This window comes from Petromyzon marinus, unplaced genomic scaffold (assembly GCF_048934315.1).
Source record: "Petromyzon marinus isolate PM22_M1 ecotype Great Lakes invasive population unplaced genomic scaffold, UKy_Petmar_22M1.pri1.0 PM_G_Scaffold_75, whole genome shotgun sequence".
Classification (NCBI taxonomy): Eukaryota; Metazoa; Chordata; class Hyperoartia; order Petromyzontiformes; family Petromyzontidae; genus Petromyzon; species Petromyzon marinus.
In genome coordinates, this window is record NW_027423030.1 from 673,579 (window position 1) to 695,628 (window position 22,050).

General features: G+C 52.3%; 1 protein-coding gene across 1 annotated transcript in view; it reads left to right on the forward strand.

Moving 5' to 3' along the window:
- Positions 1 to 21,736, forward strand: part of LOC116937721 (ephrin type-A receptor 3-like) — a 58,553-nt gene extending 36,817 nt beyond the window's left edge. The window contains exons 4-15 of the mRNA XM_076062839.1: positions 690 to 1,055; positions 4,325 to 4,449; positions 7,854 to 8,019; positions 8,894 to 8,996; positions 9,278 to 9,366; positions 12,814 to 12,939; positions 13,984 to 14,184; positions 15,472 to 15,533; positions 16,034 to 16,249; positions 17,071 to 17,220; positions 18,748 to 18,911; positions 21,075 to 21,736. Of these exons, the coding sequence (XP_075918954.1) occupies positions 690 to 1,055; positions 4,325 to 4,449; positions 7,854 to 8,019; positions 8,894 to 8,996; positions 9,278 to 9,366; positions 12,814 to 12,939; positions 13,984 to 14,184; positions 15,472 to 15,533; positions 16,034 to 16,249; positions 17,071 to 17,220; positions 18,748 to 18,911; positions 21,075 to 21,174 (1,868 nt within the window). The 3' untranslated portion in view covers positions 21,175 to 21,736. The remainder of the gene's footprint in view (positions 1 to 689; positions 1,056 to 4,324; positions 4,450 to 7,853; positions 8,020 to 8,893; positions 8,997 to 9,277; positions 9,367 to 12,813; positions 12,940 to 13,983; positions 14,185 to 15,471; positions 15,534 to 16,033; positions 16,250 to 17,070; positions 17,221 to 18,747; positions 18,912 to 21,074) is intronic.
- Positions 21,737 to 22,050: the final 314 nt, after the last annotated feature.

Below are 22,050 nucleotides of genomic sequence, written 5' to 3' on the forward strand. Positions count from 1 at the left end.
TACACTACCTACTACACTACACTACACACTACACTATACACTACACTATACACTACACTATACACTACTACACTACACTATACACTACACTACTACACTACACTATACACTACACTACTACACTGCACTATACACTACTACACTATACTATACACTACTACACTACACTATACACTACTACACTACACTCTACACTACTACACTACACTATACACTACTACACTATACACTACTACACTATACACTACCTACTACACTACACTACACACTATACTATACACTACACTATACACTACACTATACACTACTACACTGTACACTACACTATACACTACTACACTATACACTATACTATACACTACACTATACACTACTATGCACTATACACTACTACACTATACACTACACTATACACTACCTACTACACTACACTATACACTACACTATAAACTACTACCCTACACTATACACTACTATACACTACACTATACACTACACTATACACTACCTACTACACTACACTATACACTACACTATACACTACACTATACACTACACTATACACTACTACTATACAGTACTACACTACACTATACACTACTGCGCTATACACTACACTATACACTACACTATACACTACCTACTACACTACTCTATAAACTCCGTTCCGCCCCCCCCCCCCCGGCCAGAGCCGCCGTCGGCCCCCAGGGACGTCGTCACCTCGCCACTCTCCGCCGCCGCCTCGGTGACGCTCCGGTGGAGCCCGCCGGCGAATCCCGGCGGGCGCTCCGACCTCGCCTACTCCGTCGTGTGCCGGCTCCACCCGCCCCCCCTGCGGGGGGGGGGTGGGGAGAGGGGCCAGGAGCCGGCGCCGCCGTGCGGCCCGGCCGTGAGGTTCCGGCCTCCGCTCCCGCTGACGAACGCCAAGGTGGAGGTGAGCGGCCTGCGTGAGAACGCCGCCTACACCCTGGAGGTGCACGCCACCAATGGCGTCTCCCGCCTGAGCGGCGTCCCCTCGGCGTTCGCGGCCGTCCACGTCGCCACGTCACGGGATCGTGAGTCGTCGTCCCCCCCCTCCTCCTCTCGCTCACGGCCATCGTCTTTCTTTTTTTGAAATCTCTTTTTCATCTTTAGATATTTAGTTGCTTTTGTCAAATATTTTTTTTCTATCTTTTTTTAAATGGTTTTTTAAAATATTTTTTTTTTAAATACATTCTCCTTTTTTAAAAGCTATAACATGCACGTAACATTATAATAATATTATTCTTAAATGCTATGCAAAAACATGATAATTATATTATGATTAAAGACAATGCCGCCTGCATTTGCAGCCAGCCAATCACCGCTCTGCATCTTAGTTGGCCGTCTGCATTTGCAGCCAGCCAATCACGGCTCTGCATCTTAATTATCCGCCTGCCTTTGCAGCCAGCCAATCACCGCTCTGCATCTTAGTTGTCCGCCTGCATTTGCAGCCAGCCAATCACCGCTCTGCATCTTAGTTGGCCGTCTGCATTTGCAGCCAGCCAATCACCGCTCTGCATCTTAGTTGGCCGTCTGCATTTGCAGCCAGCCAATCACCGCTCTGCATCTTAATTATCCGCCTGCCTTTGCAGCCAGCCAATCACCGCTTTGCATCTTAGTTCTCCGCCTGCATTTGCAGCCAGCCAATCACCGCTCTGCATCTTAGTTGGCCGCCTGCATTGGCAGCCAGCCAATCACCGCTCTGCATCTTAGTTGTCCGCCTGCATTTGCAGCCAGCCAATCACCGCTCTGCATCTAAATTGTCCGCCTGCATTTGCAGCCAGCCAATCACCGCTCTGCATCTAAATTGGCCGCCTGCATTTGCAGCCAGCCAATCACCGCTCTGCATCTTAGTTATCCGCCTGCATTTGCAGCCAGCCAATCACTGCTCTGCATCTAAATTGTCTGCCTGCATTTGCAGCCAGCCAATCAACGCTCTGCATCTAAATTGGCCGCCTGCATTTGCAGCCAGCCAATCACCGCTCTGCATCTTAGTTGTCCGCCTGCATTTGCAGCCAGCCAATCACCACTCTGCATCTAAATTGTCCGCCTGCATTTGCAGCCAGCCAATCACCGCTCTGCATCTAAATTGGCCGCCTGCATTTGCAGCAAGGCAATCACCGCTCTGCATCTAAATTGGCCGCCTGCATTTGCAGCCAGCCAATCACCGCTCTGCATCTTAGTTGTCCGCCTGCATTTGCAGCCAGCCAATCACCACTCTGCATCTAAATTGTCCGCCTGCATTTGCAGCCAGCCAATCACCGCTCTGCATCTAAATTGGCCGCCTGCATTTGCAGCCAGCCAATCACCGTTCTGCATCTTAGTTGTCTGCCTGCATTTGCAGCCAGCCAATCACGGCTCTGCATCTAAATTGGCCGCCTGCATTTGCAGCCAGCCAATCACCGCTCTGCATCTTAGTTGTCCGTCTGCATTTGCAGCCAGCCAATCACCACTCTGCATCTAAATTGTCCGCCTGCATTTGCAGCCAGGCAATCACCGCTCTGCATCTAAATTGGCCGCCTGCATTTGCAGCCAGCCAATCACCGCTCTGCATCTTAGTTGTCCGCCTGCATTTGCAGCCAGCCAATCACCGCTCTGCATCTAAATTGTCCGCCTGCATTTGCAGCCAGCCAATCACCGCTCTGCATCTAAATTGGCCGCCTGCATTTGCAGCCAGCCAATCACCGCTCTGCATCTTAGTTGTCCGCCTGCATTTGCAGCCAGCCAATCACCGCTCTGCATCTAAATTGGCTGCCTGCATTTGCAGCCAGCCAATCACCGCTCTGCATCTTAGTTGTCCGCCTGCATTTGCAGCCAGCCAATCACTGCTCTGCATCTAAATTGGCCGCCTGCATTTGCAGCCAGCCAATCACCGCTCTGCATCTAAATTGGCCGCCTGCATTTGCAGCCAGTCAATCACCGCTCTGCATCTTAGTTGTCCGCCTGCATTTGCAGCCAGCTAATCACCACTCTGCATCTAAATTGTCCGCCTGCATTTGCAGCCAGCCAATCACCGCTCTGCATCTAAATTGGCCGCCTGCATTTGCAGCCAGCCAATCACCGCTCTGCATCTAAATTGGCCGCCTGCATTTGCAGCCAGCCAATCACCGCTCTGCATCTTAGTTGTCCGCCTGCATTTGCAGCCAGCCAATCACCGCTCTGCATCTTAGTTGTCCGCCTGCATTTGCAGCCAGCCAATCACTGCTCTGCATCTAAATTGGCCGCCTGCATTTGCAGCCAGCCAATCACCGCTCTGCATCTAAATTGTCCGCCTGCATTTGCAGTCAGCCAATCACCACTCTGCATCTAAATTGTCTGCCTGCATTTGCAGCCAGCCAATCACCGCTCTGCATCTAAATTGTCTGCCTGCATTTGCAGCCAGCCAATCACCACTCTGCATCTAAATTGGCCGCCTGCATTTGCAGCCAGCCAATCACCGCTCTGCATCTTAGTTGTCCGCCTGCATCTGCAGCCAGCCAATCACCGCTCTGCATCTAAATTGGCCGCCTGCATTTGCAGCCAGCCAATCACCGCTCTGCATCTTAGTTGTCTGCCTGCATTTGCAGCCAGCCAATCACCGCTCTCCATCTAAATTGTCCTCCTGCATTTGCAGCCAGCCAATCACCGCTCTGCATCTAAATTGGCCGCCTGCATTTGCAGCCAGCCAATCACCGCTCTGCATCTTAGTTGTCCGCCTGCATTTGCAGCCAGCCAATCACCGCTCTGCATCTAAATTGTCCGCCTGCATTTGCAGCCAGCCAATCATCGCTCTTCATCTTAGTTGTCCGCCTGCATTTGCAGCCAGCCAATCACCGCTCTGCATCTAAATTGTCCGCCTGCATTTGCAGCCAGCCAATCACTGCTCTGCATCTTTTTTGGGCGTCTCTCGCTGCTCCTGTTCGCCCCGATGCGACCTCACACATCCGTGCACACCGCTTGCAAACCCCCCCAGCACGCGCGTTACTCCACTACACATGTAACATTATAATTATATTATTCTTAATGCATATACCACTCTAATTATTATTCTTAAAGACAATGCATCATCTGTTATAATTATCATCATCATAGCCATGTTCGCATGTTCACCACAAAGCACCGCGTGTGTGGCTGTTGCAAGTTGAGTTGATTGCTCGCAAAGCGGCGTCCGTCTGCTTGGTGTTTGAACATCTCACCGCAACTCGTATTTCATTCAGCAGCAAGGGGAAACGCACACCGATTGTCACTCACCGCACCTCGAGACGTTGGCCAGGGGGGTAAACAAATGAGTTAGCGCGTGACCACGTGGTGTGATTGCCCGCAGCACCGTCACCCGTGGTGCGTGTCCACACGGAGAACGTCTCTGAAGACGCCGTCCTGTTGACCTGGGCCGAGCCGGAGCAGCCCAATGGCATCGTTATGGACTATGAAGTCAAATGCTTTGACGAGGTGCGTAGCGGCTCGCGATTATCCATTTTACTTGCGCGCGTGTGCGTGTGAATGTGCACGCGCGTGCGTGCTGAGCGGTGGTGCAGCGGTACGCGCTACGCTGCGCTACGAACCCGGCGTCTCGAGTTCGATTCCCGCTCACGGCAACCGGCACCGGTGACGATAATCTGAACGAGTCCTGGGTCTCCCCTAGGTCGACTCAGCCTCAAATTGAGTACCCTGGTGCGGTGTGTAGTAAACATTGTTGTATATATAGGTGTTATGAAAATTGATGAAAATAATGAAAATTAAATGAAATTTGAGATTCGCATAATTTATCCGAGATTATGTTAATCAGTGTAATTATGCGCATAAATTATGCTGATTCGAGAGATAATCGTATTAATTTATGCGAGTGGGCGTGGTTATGATAATGCAGGTCGTTATGGATTATAAGGTCGAGCCTCGGTGACGAGGATTGTGTTATGAATTGGAATAACGCAATTAATCGTATGCAGTGACGCAGGCGTTGTGAGCGTGAATGAGAGAGAGTCGATTCGACTCTGCTCTTTAATTCCGTATTATCGATAAGGATACGATTACTCTCGATTGAACATTATGAATTATGTGTGTTATGGATTATGTGTGGTGATAGTGTACTTATGATAGGTCCCCAGGATTCAGATCTCATACGCAGAACAATATTATGCAGGATTTCAGGAAGAATCACACACAAACGTTCTGCTTTTATCAATTTTATTTCTAGCTAACTTTAATTTTTGGATAATATGAAAACTCAATCTCGGGATTTGGAATTTCAACACAGCGTTAACATGATAACATCACGATTGCGTTGTTTCACCTCGATAGCGGCACCTGTGGTTAATTCCCGACGCGTAACGCAATCGATCGGTTGTTGAGAGAGAGATTAAAAATATGCGAACTATTCTATCAAACCTTAACTTTATAATATGCAAACTCGTATACTTGAATTATTACACAATACGGCACTTGGTCTTTGATTCGTATCCAATCCTTAATACATTCTGATATGCGAAGTTATTATGCTTGAAATCGTCAGCACAGTACCACGTTGATGTTCGTTCATTGATTCATAACGATTATGAATTTAAAGCGTTCGACTGAAATACTTCTAATTACCTTATCAACAACACTCGATGGCCGCAATGCTTCGTTACTTGAATTGTCACACAACACAGCATTCGGTCATTGATCATGCGCGGCCCTTAATGCAATTATTGTCACGTTGTTAACAATAGGATGCCTAATTATTATGCAACGCTACTCGTTGAAAGGGCACTCCAACCAGTATTATTCTTGGAGGCACAAATATGCGTTTGAATTCGTTATTTCATTCGTGGATACCAGCAAGATTATGTAGAAAGAAAATATTAACGAACGACTCAAGTATTTCTAATCGACTTCTCAACGCGACTCAATGGGTGGCGATGTTTCCTTTTTAGATCCTTATCTCGGGCTAATTTTTTAATTAATTGTGGCCAGATCCCTGACAGGGAACCGGTTGAGCACGCTCTTCACCCCCGCGAGCGGCGCTCCGTGGTGAGGTGCCAAGAATTAATCCTTCTTAATGGGTCAGTTGGTAATTTATGCGGTTAGAAGTACAGCCCCAGCACAATATTACAGAGGAAAATTATGAACACTCTTAAAAACGATGGATTATTCACTCGGTCGTTGCGATGTTTCCACAATCACGGATGGTTCAATGGCTTGAGGTTTTAGGCTTTGTTAATGACCCGTGTGTGTGTGTGTTGAATGGTATGAGTGGTGAAAGAGTAGGCCAATGTTCGGAATCGATTCTTTGCGTCAAGCAGACGTCTGGTTTGTCGTGTAGTGGGGGGCAGTGTATCATACGTATCAGTTGATTCTTCTTTCAGTAGTTGGTTCGGACTCGACGGACGTTGGTGAACGAGTAGATACGCTCTTTTGCTGCCCGTGTGCAGGGTGGGGTGGGGGCCACTACTAAGTCCCGTGTGTGGCAGATGGTCCCCGCGATAACGATCTGTTTGCCCTGGCGTGAAATTCCTCTCTCGTGCTCTTTGGGAGAGACAAAGGTGGTCGGGAGCACCTCTTTATACTTTCGACTTATATTTCTCAAATACCATTTGGTCCCATGTTCGCCAAGACTCGTGTTTGTAACTACGTCCTCCCGACACCTCTCAGTTTTACCGAGGTTCGAATTGTTATGATAGAATTATTAAAAAGAAAAATAATTATCATCCTGAGTTTAAGAGGTCTGTTTCTTGATTGTTGGAATCCATATCCCTTGGTTCTGTAAGGTTCTATAATGGAATGTCATGTAAGGTTAACACGTTATTATTAATATTATATTGCAATTTTCTTTAAAACTGTCTTTGCCTGGTTGCCGTGTGTGGGGTGGGGTGTGTCTCCTCATCAAACCCGGCTGGCTTTTCCAGATGGCCCCTTGTGATAAGGTGTAATTCCTGCTTCTCCGCGCTGTGAGAGGGACAAAGGTGGTCGGGGTTGCTTGGGATATTGTTTAAATTCTTTTGCAAGTTTACCCATTGTCTCATTCCTTCTCGATAACCTTTGATGTGACTCGGTATTCCTGCTCCAAGCTTTGTTTTAACAGTAAAAGTATTAAAGGTGAAAATCATTTGATAGCGAATTAATCATTGGATAATAATTCACTGATGTGTCTGGTGGCCTGTTCTTAATTGGAGTGAGCGTTAGGATCGCTAATTCTATCTTATTCTTGTTGTTGCCTTTTTTTTTACTGGCAAATAAGGAAAAGAATATGTATACGATTTACCCTGTTGGCGTCTCCGTGTCTACTCTCTTGGTGTTCTGACCTCGGAGGGACCTTTCCTAAGGGCCCATCAAACTCTTGTTCACCTGGAGATTTTTGCCGATAGCTGTTACATCCTCGCCTTGAGAGTTTTATTATTTCTTTATATATATATGGCCTGTTTATGACCGACATCTGGTTTTTTGTGTTTCTGGCTTACGGGTTTTATTCATTAAAAAATATAAATTGTTTGTCACGAAAGAAAGGAAAAAGAAATCTAGGTGTATGCATCCGTAAATATTCTTATGGATATTAATTGTGGAAAAAGGGCCGTATACAACAACATCACCATTGTGGATACAAAGGCGGCCGGGCGTGGTGCTGACCACCCACCCCCTCGTGTGCCTCCATAGGTGGCCGCTAACAGCACTCGCCCCGACAGTCTGCTGACACTATACGGGGGTTCTTTGTCTTTGCATTAGCAAGTGGAGGGCAGTAGAGTTAACACAACAATATGCTGTGAACCACGTGACCCAGGTTCAATGGGTCTCTGTGGGATGAGTCTGAACCCATCCCCCCCCCATCTGTACCCCCCCCATCTGTACCCCCCCCCCCATCTGTACCCCCCCCCCACCAGGATGACGACGACGAGAGAGAGGTAATGAGGCTGATCTCCAGCGTGCCGAGCATCACCGTGACGGGGCTCCGGCATGCCGCGGTTTACTCACTGCAGGTCCGCGCTCGCAACGCCGCCGGCTACGGAGACTACAGCCCCACACTCCACTTCCAGACGTCTCCCGCACGTGAGCAACAACACCACCATCCAATCACCACCACCACCCAATCACCACCACCACCCAATCACCACCACCACCACCCAATCACCACCACCACCCAATCACCACCACCACCCAATCATCACCACCACCCAATCCAGCCACCACCCACCACCACCAGCCACCACCACCCAATCACCACCAACCAGCATCAACCCTACCCAACCACTACCCAACCACTACCCACCCACCACCAACCAGCACCAACCCCACCACCACCAACCACCACCAACCCCACCACCACCAACCCCCAACCACCACCCCACCACCACCAACCAGCACCACCACCACCCACCACCAATCACCACCCACCCACCACCAACCACTACCAACCCCACCACCACCAACCACCACCCCAGCACCATCCCCACCCAACCACTACGCCGCCACCACCACCACCCCACCACCACCACTCACCAGCACCACTCACCAGCACCATCCCCATCATCTCAGCACCATCCCCACCCAACCACTACGCCACCACCACCACCCATCCACCACCACTCACCAGCACCATCCCCACCCAACCACTACGCCACAAGGACCACCACCCACCACCACCACCACTCACCAGCACCATCCCCACCCAACCACTACGCCACCACCAACCCCACTACCAACCTACCACGACCCCACCAACAGCACCACCACCCCACCCCTCCTGTCTGTTGTAGTTGTTGTGGTTGTTGTTGTAGGTGTTGTCTTGTTGTTTGTTGTTGTGTTGGTGGTTATTGTGGTGTTGTTGTAGTTGTTGTGTTTGTTGTTGTGGTTGTTGTGGTTGTTGTGGTTGTTGTAGTAAGTGAAGGATGTGTTTGTAACTCTTTCCCTCCCCCTCCCCCAGCACAAGCGACTCAGGAAGTGACCCTCTGGGCCTCCTTGCTGTCCGCTGGCCTCGTGGGGCTGATGCTGCTCATCGCTGCTGCCTGCATCATCGTCAAGAAGAGGTGGGGGGGGTCACACTGGGGGGGGGGGTCACACTGGGGGGGGTCACACTGGGGGGTCACACTGAGGGGTCACACTGGGGGGGGGTCACACTGGGGGGGGGTCACACTGGGGGGGGGGTCCCACGGGCGTTCTGAGTGTTCCCACGTGATCTGGCTGCACCACCAAGAGGCAATCTCCCTGAACGTTGGGTAAGAGGCGGCATCCTCCAGAGCGAACTCGCTTCTTCAGCACTGCCGCCGCCGCCGCCTTGATGGCTGCGTGCATCGCGTTGCGTTTGAAGGAGGAGGAGCAGGAGGAGGAGTGGTCACTGGCAAGCAGCAGAGTCGGAGCCTCGCGAAGAGAGACGACCTCGCTTCTACAGCGTGCGGGGTAAACGCTGCTCCACCTCGTGCGCACAGACACACACACCACCTCTAAAACACACACACACACATCTCATACACACACACATCTCTCATACACACACACCACTCACACACACACCTCTCACACACACACCTCATACACACACACCACTCATACACACACATACACACACCACTCATACACACACACACACCACTCATACACACACACCTCTAATACACACACACCTCTCATACACACCTCATACACACCACTCCTCATACACACACACACCACTCATACACACACACACACCACTTCTCATACACACACACCTCTCACACACACACACACCACCACTCATACACACACACACCACTCCTCATACACACACACACACCTCACACACACACACCACTCATACACCCACACACACACCACTCCTCATACACACGCACACACCACTCACACACACACACCACCCCTCATACACACACACCACCCCTCATACACACACACACACCACCCCTCATACACACACACCTCTCACACACATACACACACACCACCCCTCACACACCACCCCTCACACACCACCCCTCATACACTCACAACAACAACCGCCATTCGCCACTAAGTGGCGGTGACGTCACCACGACGCTTGTGCCAGGCTATGTGCACCCTGAGGCCACGCGAAGTGTCGAACGCCCACCGGCAGGAGGTCACGGGGCAGACCCAGCAGGTGCCACAGGTCGACTGACTGAGATGACTGGCTGATGCACCACCTGTGCCCCCTACTGTGCCAACCCGCTGTGCTTTAGCCACCCGGCGCTCCGCTCGTTGTTGTGAGTATCGCTCCTCCACCCTCCGATGTTGGTGGTGGTAGTGGTACGCCACTCAAGACATTGATGCATACACAAGTCGCTCTCCGCATCTCCACTATTGAGAGACAGTGTTCTTCCTCTTCCCACGAAGAGGTGGCAAAAACCCCACCTGCCACCAGCACACCAACCACAATCACCGTTACCGCCATTGCCATCTTCACCCTCGAGCAACGGGGACGGAGCGAAGCGCGTGACAACGAGCGTGCGACTGGGAATCATGTCGCAGCTGGAGAGGGCGGTGTGACCTGGCCTTGACCAGGTCACTAAAGCAGAGATGTAGGTCTTGCTGGAATTCCCTACACATCTGCTGTAGCAGACGGACAGAAAATATCGCATCTGTGCAGGACCGCCCTTTCCTGAAACCGCATTTGGGCTCCGCAAGCCTCTCCTCAGCGTGCCTGGCAAGGCGATGTTGAATAATCCTTGCCAGGACCTTTCCCGGCACACTGAGGAGTGAGATGCCCCTGTAGTTGTTACAGTCTGTGCGGTCCCCCTTCTTAAAGAGGGGGACCACCAGGGCATCCTTCCAATCCTGTGGAACCTGTCCAGTGGTCCAGACTGTTGTTATGATGTCATATAGGGCAGTCTGTGCACAAACGCCACCCTCCCTCAGCATTTCGCTTGGGAGATCATCTCTGCCCGGTGCCTTTCCTGGTCTCAGACTCCGGATCGCCTTCAGTGCTTCCTCAACAGATGGCACCTCAGCCAGCCACTCACAGGGGGTGACTTCTTCCAATATTTGAGGCACCGCAGCCTCAGCAGGGTCATCCCCACTTTGTGCCTCCTCCAGGACCTCACAGAAATGCTCAGCAAATCTGCAAACCGGTTCCTGGGGGTCGGAGATTGGATCACCGTTTTTTCCCCTAATGTTGGTAATAGGTGTGGCGCTGCAGGTTGCTTTTTTGATGGAGTTAAATAGAGATTTGTGATCACGGGCCACTGAGGCAGTCTCCATCTCCTCAGCAACCCACGACCACCACCCATCCTTGCAGCGCCTCACGGCTCTCCGAACCTCCGAGCGAAGGCTGCGGTAAGCCTCCTCATTCTCTGATGTGGGATTCTGTAGCCGATGACAGTGGGCCTGTCGCTTTTTCTAAACTATCCTGATCACCTCCTCTTTCAGCCAGGGTCTCTGGGGAGGTCTGGACTGCGTAACCAAAGCAGCCAATGCAGCTGCATGAGTCACAGTCCTAAACCTCGCCCATTTACCCTCGACATCAGGAGGAGTGGGGGACGATGCCAACCCCAGCCGCAAGCGATGATGAAATTCTCGCTTGCAACTTTCATCAGATAACTGAGACTAGGCCACTTTAGGTTGGAATGGGGTCCTGGGTGTACACCCACCACCGGAGTGGAAGAATGGCAGGCGCATCTCACAGATGACTAGTCGATGGTCAGAGGGCAGATCAGCTCCACGGTAGGTCCTGGTGTCAAAGACATGGGCTCGCATCCGCTGATTCGTCACTATGTAGTCCAGCAGATGTTCTTGCTTGGACCCGGCATGCATCCATGATGTTGTGTGGATGCGCCAATGCCGGAACAGCGTGTTGGTAATTACAAGCCCATGGGCTGAACAAAAATCAAGCAGCCTCCTACCGTTGTTATTGAGCTGATCTGGCCCATGCCCTCCAATCACTCCAGACCAGGTGCCAGCATCATGACCAACTCGGGCATTGAAGTCACCAAACAAGATGACTCTATCCCGAGGGGCCACTTTAGCCAGCACCTGTGACAGGTCATAGAAGGCATCTGACTCATCGGCTTTGCCTGCATCCCTCCACGGATGTTCGTCTTCGGTGGGGGCATAAGTAACCACGACCACCACTCCTCGTCTCCGGTTGATGGGAAGGCGAGCCCAAAGTAGCCTGGGGCTTACAGCTTCCCACACCTCATCACCACGCTCCCATGCCCCCTTCATTCTTGTGTTCAAAAGAAGAGCCACACCCTGTTGTTTGGCAGTCTGCTGCCTCGAGTAGAGGACTGTCCACCCCTCATTGTGGCAGGAGCCAGAACCGGTCCACCGGACCTCCTGAATGCCACAGAGATCCAGGCGGTACCGGTCCAGCTCCCGACAGAGGAGTGGCAGCCTCTCCTCCGCAGTGAGCGTTCGAACATTCCACGTGGCCACACGAAGTGGCTTTTCGTTGTTTCTGGAGGAGACCCGAGGGTAGAGATTCAATCTCCTGGCTCTGCCAATTGGGGTTTGGCCAGGAGACGTCATAGACGCCTGTCCCCCCGGGGCCTCCGGCACAAGCTTATTAGTTAAATTTTTTATTCGTAGTTTCGTGGTGAAAATGTTGAAGGTGGAGGGGTTACCGGCCCCTCGTACCCGTCCAGAGCCCCCGTTTAGCCACTGTGGTGGTCACAGACGCCATGAGAGGAGGGGCCAATCGGAATTGGCCCTCCCCCCACAGCACTGTCCACGACAGAGTTTCCCGTCCGGCACCGCGAGGAGGTAGGGGGTTGTTTTGCCGGACACTCACACACACACCACCCCACACACACCACCCCTCACACACCACCCCTCATACACTCACACACACACACACACCCTGTGCACGGTTGATTTCGCCGTTGCCACCCACAGTGAAGATGCCGGGCTTCAGGCTGTACATTGACCCACACGACTACGACGAGCCCAGCGATGCTCTCCGCGAGTTCGCGACGGAAATCGACGCCTCGCGAATCAAACTTGGACGCGTCATCGGAGCAGGTGAACGGGGGGGGGGGGGGGGGGGGGGGGACGGGGGCGGGCACGTCTGTACCGTGGTACCCGTTAACTAAAACTTACTCACAGGGCGCCCACTTCAAATGTTGACACTGCTGAGAATTTGCAACGCCGCCGCAAGAAATGTTTGTGCCTCCGGGGCTCTGGAGACCGCCTGGAGAAGGTTCCAGGCGCACGGTGACAACGACGGCGAACGAGTGGGAGAAACTCTTTGACTTTTGGAAGCTATTAACGTTACATTTGTTATCATGTTTAACACGTAGGCTTTCGCGAACCCAGATCATCCATACGTGACAAGCCTTACTAGTTGGCTGGGTCGGGTGGTGGCGAGTTTAACCATACATTTATAAATTTACGTGCACTAACCAGAGAAAAAAAATCTCCATTATGGATTTGTTATCATGTTACAGCGTAGTATTATTATTATCCGTTCTCTTTCCATGAAAAACCAATAGTCCAATATAAGTGTTAACATTTTCTTTGGTTCTTTCGGTAAAGTCACGTAGAATGAGAATAAAATAATAAATTGATAAAATAAAATAACACAATAATATTCTCACGACGTTTCGGCCACAACACAAGCGGCCTTCATCAGGTGAAGGGGACGAGACTGTCTGGACAGCGCTGTCCTCCAGACAGTCTCGTCCCCTTCACCTGATGAAGGCCGCTTGCGTTGTGGCCGAAAGGTCGTGAGAGTTTTACCGCGTTATTTTATTTTAGTAATTTATTATTTTAGTCTCATTCTACGTGGTGGTGACTTTAGCGAAATAACCAAAGAAGATGAATCCTCGCAGTCACGAAAGCTTCAAATCGAAAAGTGTTAACATTGTTTTGCAGCACCCCGTCGTTTGCCGTGGGTTCACACTCCCCAACACATGCACCACACAGCGACCGGCCAGTGCACAACCAGCAAGCAATCGGCACGTTTTATTCACGTGACGAACCTTACTTAGCAGCTGGACGGGGGGGGGGGGGGTCCTCACACCTGCTCTACGTGCTACCCACTGTCATCGACCCCTCGGCCCGCAGGAGAGTTTGGGAAGGTGCACGTCGGATACCTGAAGCGCCAGGGCAGCAGCGGAGGGGCGGCGACAGTGCGCGTGGCCATCAAGACGCTGAAGGGCGGATCCAGCAAGCAGCAGCAGCAGCAGGACTTCCTGTGTGAGGCGAGCATCATGGGCCAGTTCGAGCATGACAACATCGTCCGCCTGGAGGGCGTCGTCACCAAGAGTGAGCTTCGAGAACGTCCAATCGATGCCACACGCATTTTAAACAAACTAAAAACTGGCAATTAATCTTTGTTTGTTTTTTCCGGTAAAGTCACATATAAATAAGAAGTAATAAAATAACATAATAGCGTACGACGTTTCGGTTGCAACGCAAGCAGCCATCATCAGGTACAGAAGAACTAAATTTAAGAGAGAGGGGAAATACATAACCCCAGATGTATACAACCGAAACGTCGGACGCTATTATGTTATTTTATTATTTCTTGTTTATACGTGACTTTACCGAAAAAAACAAAGATTAATTCCTGCAGTCACAAAAGCTTCGAACCAAGTTTAAAACTGGCAAGTCTGTTATGTAGCTGGCTGTCCAGCTGATTATGCCCGTTGTTGTAATCACTGGTGATTGTACTCAGATTGGAAATGTTGTGGATTTGCTCTCCAACACACCGGTGTGGTGTACTTCTATACTACACTATACACACTGCACATTACACTATACACAACACTATACACGACTATACACTACACTCCTCTATACTACATTATACACTACTATACACTACATGCCACTGGTTCTTTATGTTCTAAAGATGTAGATGCCACTGGTTCCTCACGTGCTGCAGATGTAGATGCCACTGGTTCTTCACGTTCTGCAGATGTAGATACCACTGGTTCTTCACGTTCTGCAGATGTAGATGCCACTGGTTCTTCACGTTCTGTAGATGTAGATGCCACTGGTTCTTCATATTCTGCAGCTGTAGATGCCACTGGTTCTTCACATTCTGCAGATGTAGATGCACTGGTTCTTCACATTCTGCAGATGTAGATGCCACTGGTTCTTCACGTTCTGCAGATGTAGATGCCACTGGTTCTTCACGTTCTGCAGATGTAGATGCCACTGGTTCACGTTCTGCAGATGTAGATGCCACTGGTTCTTCACGTTCTGCAGATGTAGATGCCACTGGTTCTTCACGTTCTGCAGATGTAGATGCCACTGGTTCTTCACGTTCTGCAGATGCAGATGCCACCACCATCTATTGCGCAGAGGTTGAACCTCTGACTCTCGGTTCAGAACGGGCAACCGGACGTACGAACAGGTTTGTTTGTACCTCTGAGAGTTCGTAAGAGGAACATTCGTAAGTAGAGGAGTCCCTGTGTATGAACCCACAGCGACGCATCTTGTCAGAGATACAAGGTGTGTATGTGACCAAGTGATGATGTTACGGTATAAGTCGTGAATGCTGTGCGTGGATTGCTAACGTTTGGTTTTCTTGTCCTCTCGACGAAGGTAAACCTGTCATGATCATCACCGAATTCATGGAAAACCATTCCTTGGATTTATTCCTCAGGGTAAGAAGTGGCAATGCCAAATGATGCGATCATCGGTGTGTTGCAGTCTCACACTCCTCAGCGGTTGTGTGTGTAACTGTCCACAAATGGAGAGCACACGGTGGCGTTGTTGTGTGTGTGTGTGCCGTAGTTCCTACTAACCGGGGCTCCGCTTGTGGTGACAACTGCACGCGTCTGCGTCAAACTTCCTTTGTACCTTACGTAGCCAACTGGCGCGGGGGGGGGGGGGACAAACTAAACACAACAAGCGAGAGTTCTAAACAAATTAGTATAGACAACGATGACTTAAACGCACATAGCAGCTCCCGGAAGAGCATTCCAGACGGCCGCACAAGCAGCACAACGTCACCCAGGCGGCTCCTCATCGCCTCCTCTTCTCCCTCCCTTCCTCTTCCTTCTCCCCCCTCTCCTCCCCCCTCTCCCCCCTCTCCTCCCCTCCTCCCTCCTCTCTCCTCCCTCCCTTCCTCCCTCCCTCCCCCCTCTGACCGGGCACGGCGTAGATGAAGAAGGGGCACCTTGTGGTGACCCAGCTGCTCGGGATGCTGCGTGACGTCGCATCGGGCATGGAGTACCTGTCCCGCAGGGGCTATGTGCACCGCGACCTGGCCGCCCGCAACGTGCTCGTGAGTGGCGAGCTGACGTGCAAGGTGTCCGACTTTGGCCTCTCGCGGACGCTTCTACTGGACGCCGACCCCGAGGGAGCGTACACCTCCCGGGTAAGGCGGGGCAGGAAAAAAGAACTGCCGGCGTCGTCAACGGCCGACGTTCGGCCGACGTTCGGCCGACGTTCGGCCGGAGTCGAGGAGAAGGCAAAGCCACACCGGCCCGGCGTGTGTCGGCTCGGCGTTACCGCTCCCTAAGGGGCTTCCGTTTTTCGCCGAAAGTACTTGCCGCCGCCGTGCGTCGAGCGAAATGCATTAACCTCACACACACACACACGCACACACACACGCACACACACACACGCACACACGCACACACACACGCACACGCGCACACACACACGCGCACACACACACGCGCACACACACACACGCACGCACACACACGCACACACACACGCACACACACACACGCGCACACGCACACACGCACACACACGCACACGCACGCACACACACACGCACACACGCACACACACACGCACACACGCACACACGCACACACACACACACACACACGCGCACACACACACACACACGCGCGGTGAAAGTGTGAACGTGCAGCGTACGGTGCCGTTGTCTTTGGGATTCACGGGTCCACACCGGAGACGGGTTTCTTGATGGTCTCGTCTCGCCGACGTCACACCGGGGAACGACGCCGAGGGGCGAACGGCACGAGGACAACGCCACCGTCGGGGCGTCCGTCGCTCGCGAGGTGGCGGTCCGGCGCGCCGCTCGGCGCGTTGAGGCGGCGCGAACTCGCGACGCCGGCTTTGACCCGGCAAACCCTTCGCCGCGTGCCGACGACGTCGGGCCGCGAGAGCCCCGCGTGCCGGACCCGAGGGCGAGGTCCCGTTGTGAATGTTCCCCACCAGGGGGGGAAGATCCCGATCCGCTGGACCGCCCCGGAGGCCATCGCACAGCTCAGGTTCACGTCGGCGAGCGACGTGTGGAGCTACGGCATCGTCATGTGGGAGGTGACGTCGTACGGCGAACGGCCGTACTGGGACATGAGCAACCGGGACGTGAGTTCAGCACCGGCACCCCTGTGTGTGTGTGTGTGGTCTCTGTGTGTGTGTGTGTGGTCTCTGTGTGAGTAGTCTATGGGTCTCTGTGTGAGTACTCTATGGGTCTCTGTGTGAGTACTCTATGGGTCTCTGTGTGTGTGTCTGTGGTCTCTGTGTGCGGCTGTGGGTCTCTGTGTGAGTAGTCTATGGGTCTCTGTGTGTAGTCTATGGGTCTCTGTGTGAGTACTCTATGGGTCTCTGTGTGTAGTCTATGGGTCTCTGTGTGAGTAGTCTGTGGTCTCTGTGTGCGGCTGTGGGTCTCTGTGTGAGTAGTCTATGGGTCTCTGTGTGAGTAGTCTATGGGTCTCTGTGTGTGTGTCTGCGGTCTCTGTGTGAGTAGTCTGTGGTCTCTGTGTGCGGCTGTGGGTCTCTGTGTGATTAGTCTATGGGTTTCTGTGTGAGTAGTCTATGGGTCTCTGTGTGGTGAGTCTATGGGTCTCTGTGCGAGTAGTCCATGGGTCTCTATGCGAGTAGTCTGTGGGTCTCTGTGTGAGTAGTTTATGGGTCTCTGTGTGAGTAGTCTATGGGTCTCTGTGTGAGTAGTCGATGGGTCTCTGTGTGAGTAGTCTATGGGTCTCTGTGTGAGTAGTCTATGGGTCTCTGTGTGAGTAGTCTATGGGTCTCTGTGTGAGTAGTCTATGGGTCTTTGTGTGAGTACTCTATGGGTCTCTGTGTGAGTAGTCTATGGGTCTCTGTGTGAGCAGTCTATGGGTCTCTGTGTGAGTAGTCTATGGGTCTCTGTGCGAGTAGTTTATGGGTCTCTGTGAGTAGTCTATGGGTCTCTGTGTGAGTAGTCTATGGGTCTCTGCGTGAGTACTCTATGGGTCTCTGTGTGTAGTCTCTGGGTCTCTGCGTGAGTACTCTATGGGTCTCTGTGTGTAGTCTATGGGTCTCTGTGTGAGCAGTCTATGGGTCTCTCTGTGAGTAGTCTATGGGTCTCTGTGTGAGTCGTCTATGGGTCTCTGTGTGAGTAGTCTATGGGTCTCGGTGTGAGTAGTCTATGGGTCTCTGTGTGAGTAGTACTCTATGGGTCTCTGTGTGAGTAGTACTCTATGGGTCTCTGTGTGAGTAGTACTCTATGGGTCTCTGTGTGAGTAGTACTCTATGGGTCTCTGTGTGAGTAGTCTATGGGTCTCTGTGTGAGTAGTACTCTATGGGTCTCTGTCAGTAGTCTATGGGTCTCTGTGTGGGTAGTCTATGGGTCTCTGTGTGAGTACTCTATGGGTCTCTGTGTGAGTAGTCTATGGGTCTCTGTGTGAGTACTCTATGGGTCTCTGTGTGAGTAGTACTCTATGGGTCTCTGTGTGAGTAGTACTCTATGGGTCTCTGTGTGAGTACTCTATGGGTCTCTGTGTGAGTACTCTATGGATCTCTGTGTGAGTAGTACTCTATTGGTCTCTGTGTGAGTAGTACTCTATGGGTCTCTGTGTGAGTAGTACTGTATGGGTCTCTGTGTGAGTAGTCTATGGGTCTCGTACCCCCCAGGTGATGGAGGCAGTAGAGGGCGGCTGGCGTCTGCCGTGCCCCATGGACTGCCCCATGCTTCTCCGCCGCCTCATGCTGAGCTGCTGGCAGCAGGAGAGCTCCTGGCGGCCCTCGTTCAGCCGCCTCGTTACCGCCGTCACTGACGCGCTGCACGACACGGCCAGGTGCGTTTGTGTGTGTGCGTCTGTGTGTGTGTGAGTTTGTCTGTGTGTGCGTGTGTCTGTGTGTGTGTGGGGAGCAAGAAAACAACCCCCTACCTCTTCGTGGTGCCGGACTGCAACGCTGTCGTGGGCGGTGCCGTGGGAGGAGGGACAATTTAAATTGGCCTTTCCCTTCATGGTGTTTGTGACCACCACAGCGACCAAATGGGGGATCTGGACGGGTGCGAGGGGTTGGTAACCCCTCCACCTTCAATTAATTACGACTAAATCATGAATGAAATTTTTTATTAATAAGCTTGTGCCGGAGGACAGGCATCTATGACATCTCCTGGCCAAAACCCCATTTGGCGGAGCCGGGAGACTGAATCCTCACCATCGGAGCTCCTCCAGAAACAACAACAAAAAACCACTACGCGTGGCCACGTGGAATGTTCGAACGCTCACTGCGGAGGAGAGGCTGCCACTCCTCTGTCGGGAGCTGGACCGGAACCGCCTGGATCTCTGCGATATTCAGCAGGTCCGGTAGACCGGCTCTGGCTCCTGCCACCATGAGGGGTGGATAGTCCTCTACTCGGGGCAGGGGACTGCTAAACAACAGAGAGCGAGTGGCTCTTCTATCTAAACAAAAGAATGAAAGGGGCGTGGAAGCGTGGCGGTGAGGTGGGGGAAGCTGTAAGCCCCAGGCTACTTTGGGCTCGCCTTCCCATCAACCGGAGGCAAGGAGTGGTGGTCGTGGTTAGTTATGCCCCCACCGAAGACGAACATCCGTGGAGGGATGCAGGCAAGGCCGATGAGTCAGGTGAGCACCTGTCAAAGGTGCTCACCTGAGTTGGTCATGATGCTGTCACCTGGTCTGGAGTGATTGGAAGGCATGAGCCAGATCAGCTCAATAACAGCGGCAGGAGGCTGCTAAATTTTTGTGCAGCCCATGGGCTTGTCATTACCAACACGCTGTTCCGGCATCGGCGCATCCACGCACCATCATGGATGCAAGCAAGAACATCTGCTGAACTACATAGTGACAGAAGAGCATGTTCTGTCAGTCGACCCGTGGCACCTGCTGGGTCTGTCCCGTGACCTCCTGCCAGCGGGCGTTAGACACTCCACGTGGCCTCAAGGTGCGCATGGCCTGGCACAAGCGTCGTGGTGACGTCACCGCCACTTTGTGGCGAATGGCGGTTGTTGTTATGTATGTGTGTATGTGTGTGTATGTGTGTGTGTATGTGTGTATGTATGTTTGTATATGTGTGTATGTGTGTGTATGTTTGTATGTATGTTTGTATGTGTGTGTGTATGTGTGTGTGTATGTGTGTGTATGTATGTGTGTGTATGTGTGTATGTATGTATGTGTGTATGTATGTATGTGTGTACGTATGTGTGTACATGTGTATGTATGTGTGTGTGTGCATGTGTGTATGTGTGAGCGATAGTGTAGCGATAGTGTATGTGTGTGTGTATATGTGTGTGTATGTGTGTGTGTATGTAGTGGGGAGCGATAGTGTAGCGGTTAGCGCACTGCACTATGAACCTGGCGACCCGGGTTCGATTCCCGCTCACGGCCAACACCAGTGACGATTATCTGAACCGGTCCTGGGCCTCCCCTAGGTCGACTCAGCCTCAAATGAGTACCTGGTGCGGTGTGTAAACATTGCCACTAGGGAGACAAAGGCGGTCGGGCGTGGTGCTGGCCACCCACCCCCTCGTGTACCGTTCCGGCCTTCATAAGTGCTCGCTAACAGCACTTGCCCCTACAGTCTGTTAAGGCTATATGGGGGATCTTTGATCTTTGTATGTGTGTATGTGTGTGTGTGCGTGTGGGGAGCGGTGGTATAGTGGTCAGCACGCCGCCCTACGAACCCGGCGACACCGGATTTGATTCCCGCTCACGGCCAACACCAATGACGATTATCTGAACTGGTCCTGGGCCTCCACTAGGTCGACTCGGCCTCAAACGAGTACCCGGTGCGTTGTGTAGTAAGCATCGCTAGCACTGGGGCGACGTGATGATGACGCGCACCGCTTCCCGGTAAAACAAAAACAGGAAACGAGAGCGGGCGGCACAAACTTCGCGACCACTTTGGCCTTCTCACGGTCCCAATGAGGGTCTGCCCGGTGGTCGGTGTTCCACCCTCGTCACCTTCCACTCCCTTCTCTCCCCCTGCCCAGCTTGTCGTCTCCGGCGGCGGTGGCCTCCATTCACGGCGACGCCTTCTCACCGCCAACGCCAACGCCGATTCCGCCGCCGTCTCCTCCCACTCGGTTGTAGTCGTGTTCGCTGGCGCGTCCTCCACTCGGGGTCTCAGCGTTTGCCTCTCGTGTCCCGTTGGGTTTTTCTCACGGCGCTCCCCCGTCGGTTTTAACACTTTCTATTGTTTTTCCCCCGCTCGCGACGACCTGCGTCTTCCCCGTGCTCGTTTGTTGTTCGCGTGCCTCCTCTTTGATCCCTTAACTTGTGTAATGACAGGGTGACACCTGCCGGCCTGTAGGGGTAATTGACGGTCGTGGCTGCATCACATCGTCTCTTCGTGTTCTTTACTAACCACACAGACTATAGTGGAGGCAGGGCCGACGACTTACACAATCCCTGGTCAGCTCCTCTCTCCGCTGCTGGATGACGCCGTTACTGCTGCTGCTGCGTGCGGCCGTGATTCGACTGCTGCTGCTGCCACGTCTCCAGGCGTTTGAGTTGTGCGCTGAGTTGAGGCTCTTTATGTAATCACTACCTGGGGGCTGCTGCGTTGGTTCATCCACTAAGGGGGAGTTGGGACATCGCCCCACAAAGCAGCTCGAGATGACAAATTACTTTTCTAATAAAAAAATTAACTTTTCCCGCAAATTGTTTTGTCGTGTTTCAAAAAAAAAGTAGTATTGTCTATAAGCGCCCGCCGCCGGTAGATGAGACAGTTTTATCACTTTCATGGGAAGCCCCGCCTAGTGGCAATGTCACGGAGCGACGTCGCAATGGCAACCTGTGGCGGAACGAACGAGCGAGGAGCCAAAGTGGAATGGCAGAAGCTCACGCGGCAGGAGGTCGCAAGACAATTCGGATTGTGGTGGGGAGGTCAACTGACTGGGTGGGTGGGGGGGCGACTGGCAGAGCTGCCCACCATGCCAACTCCACCAGCAGGGAGAGCCGCCACCT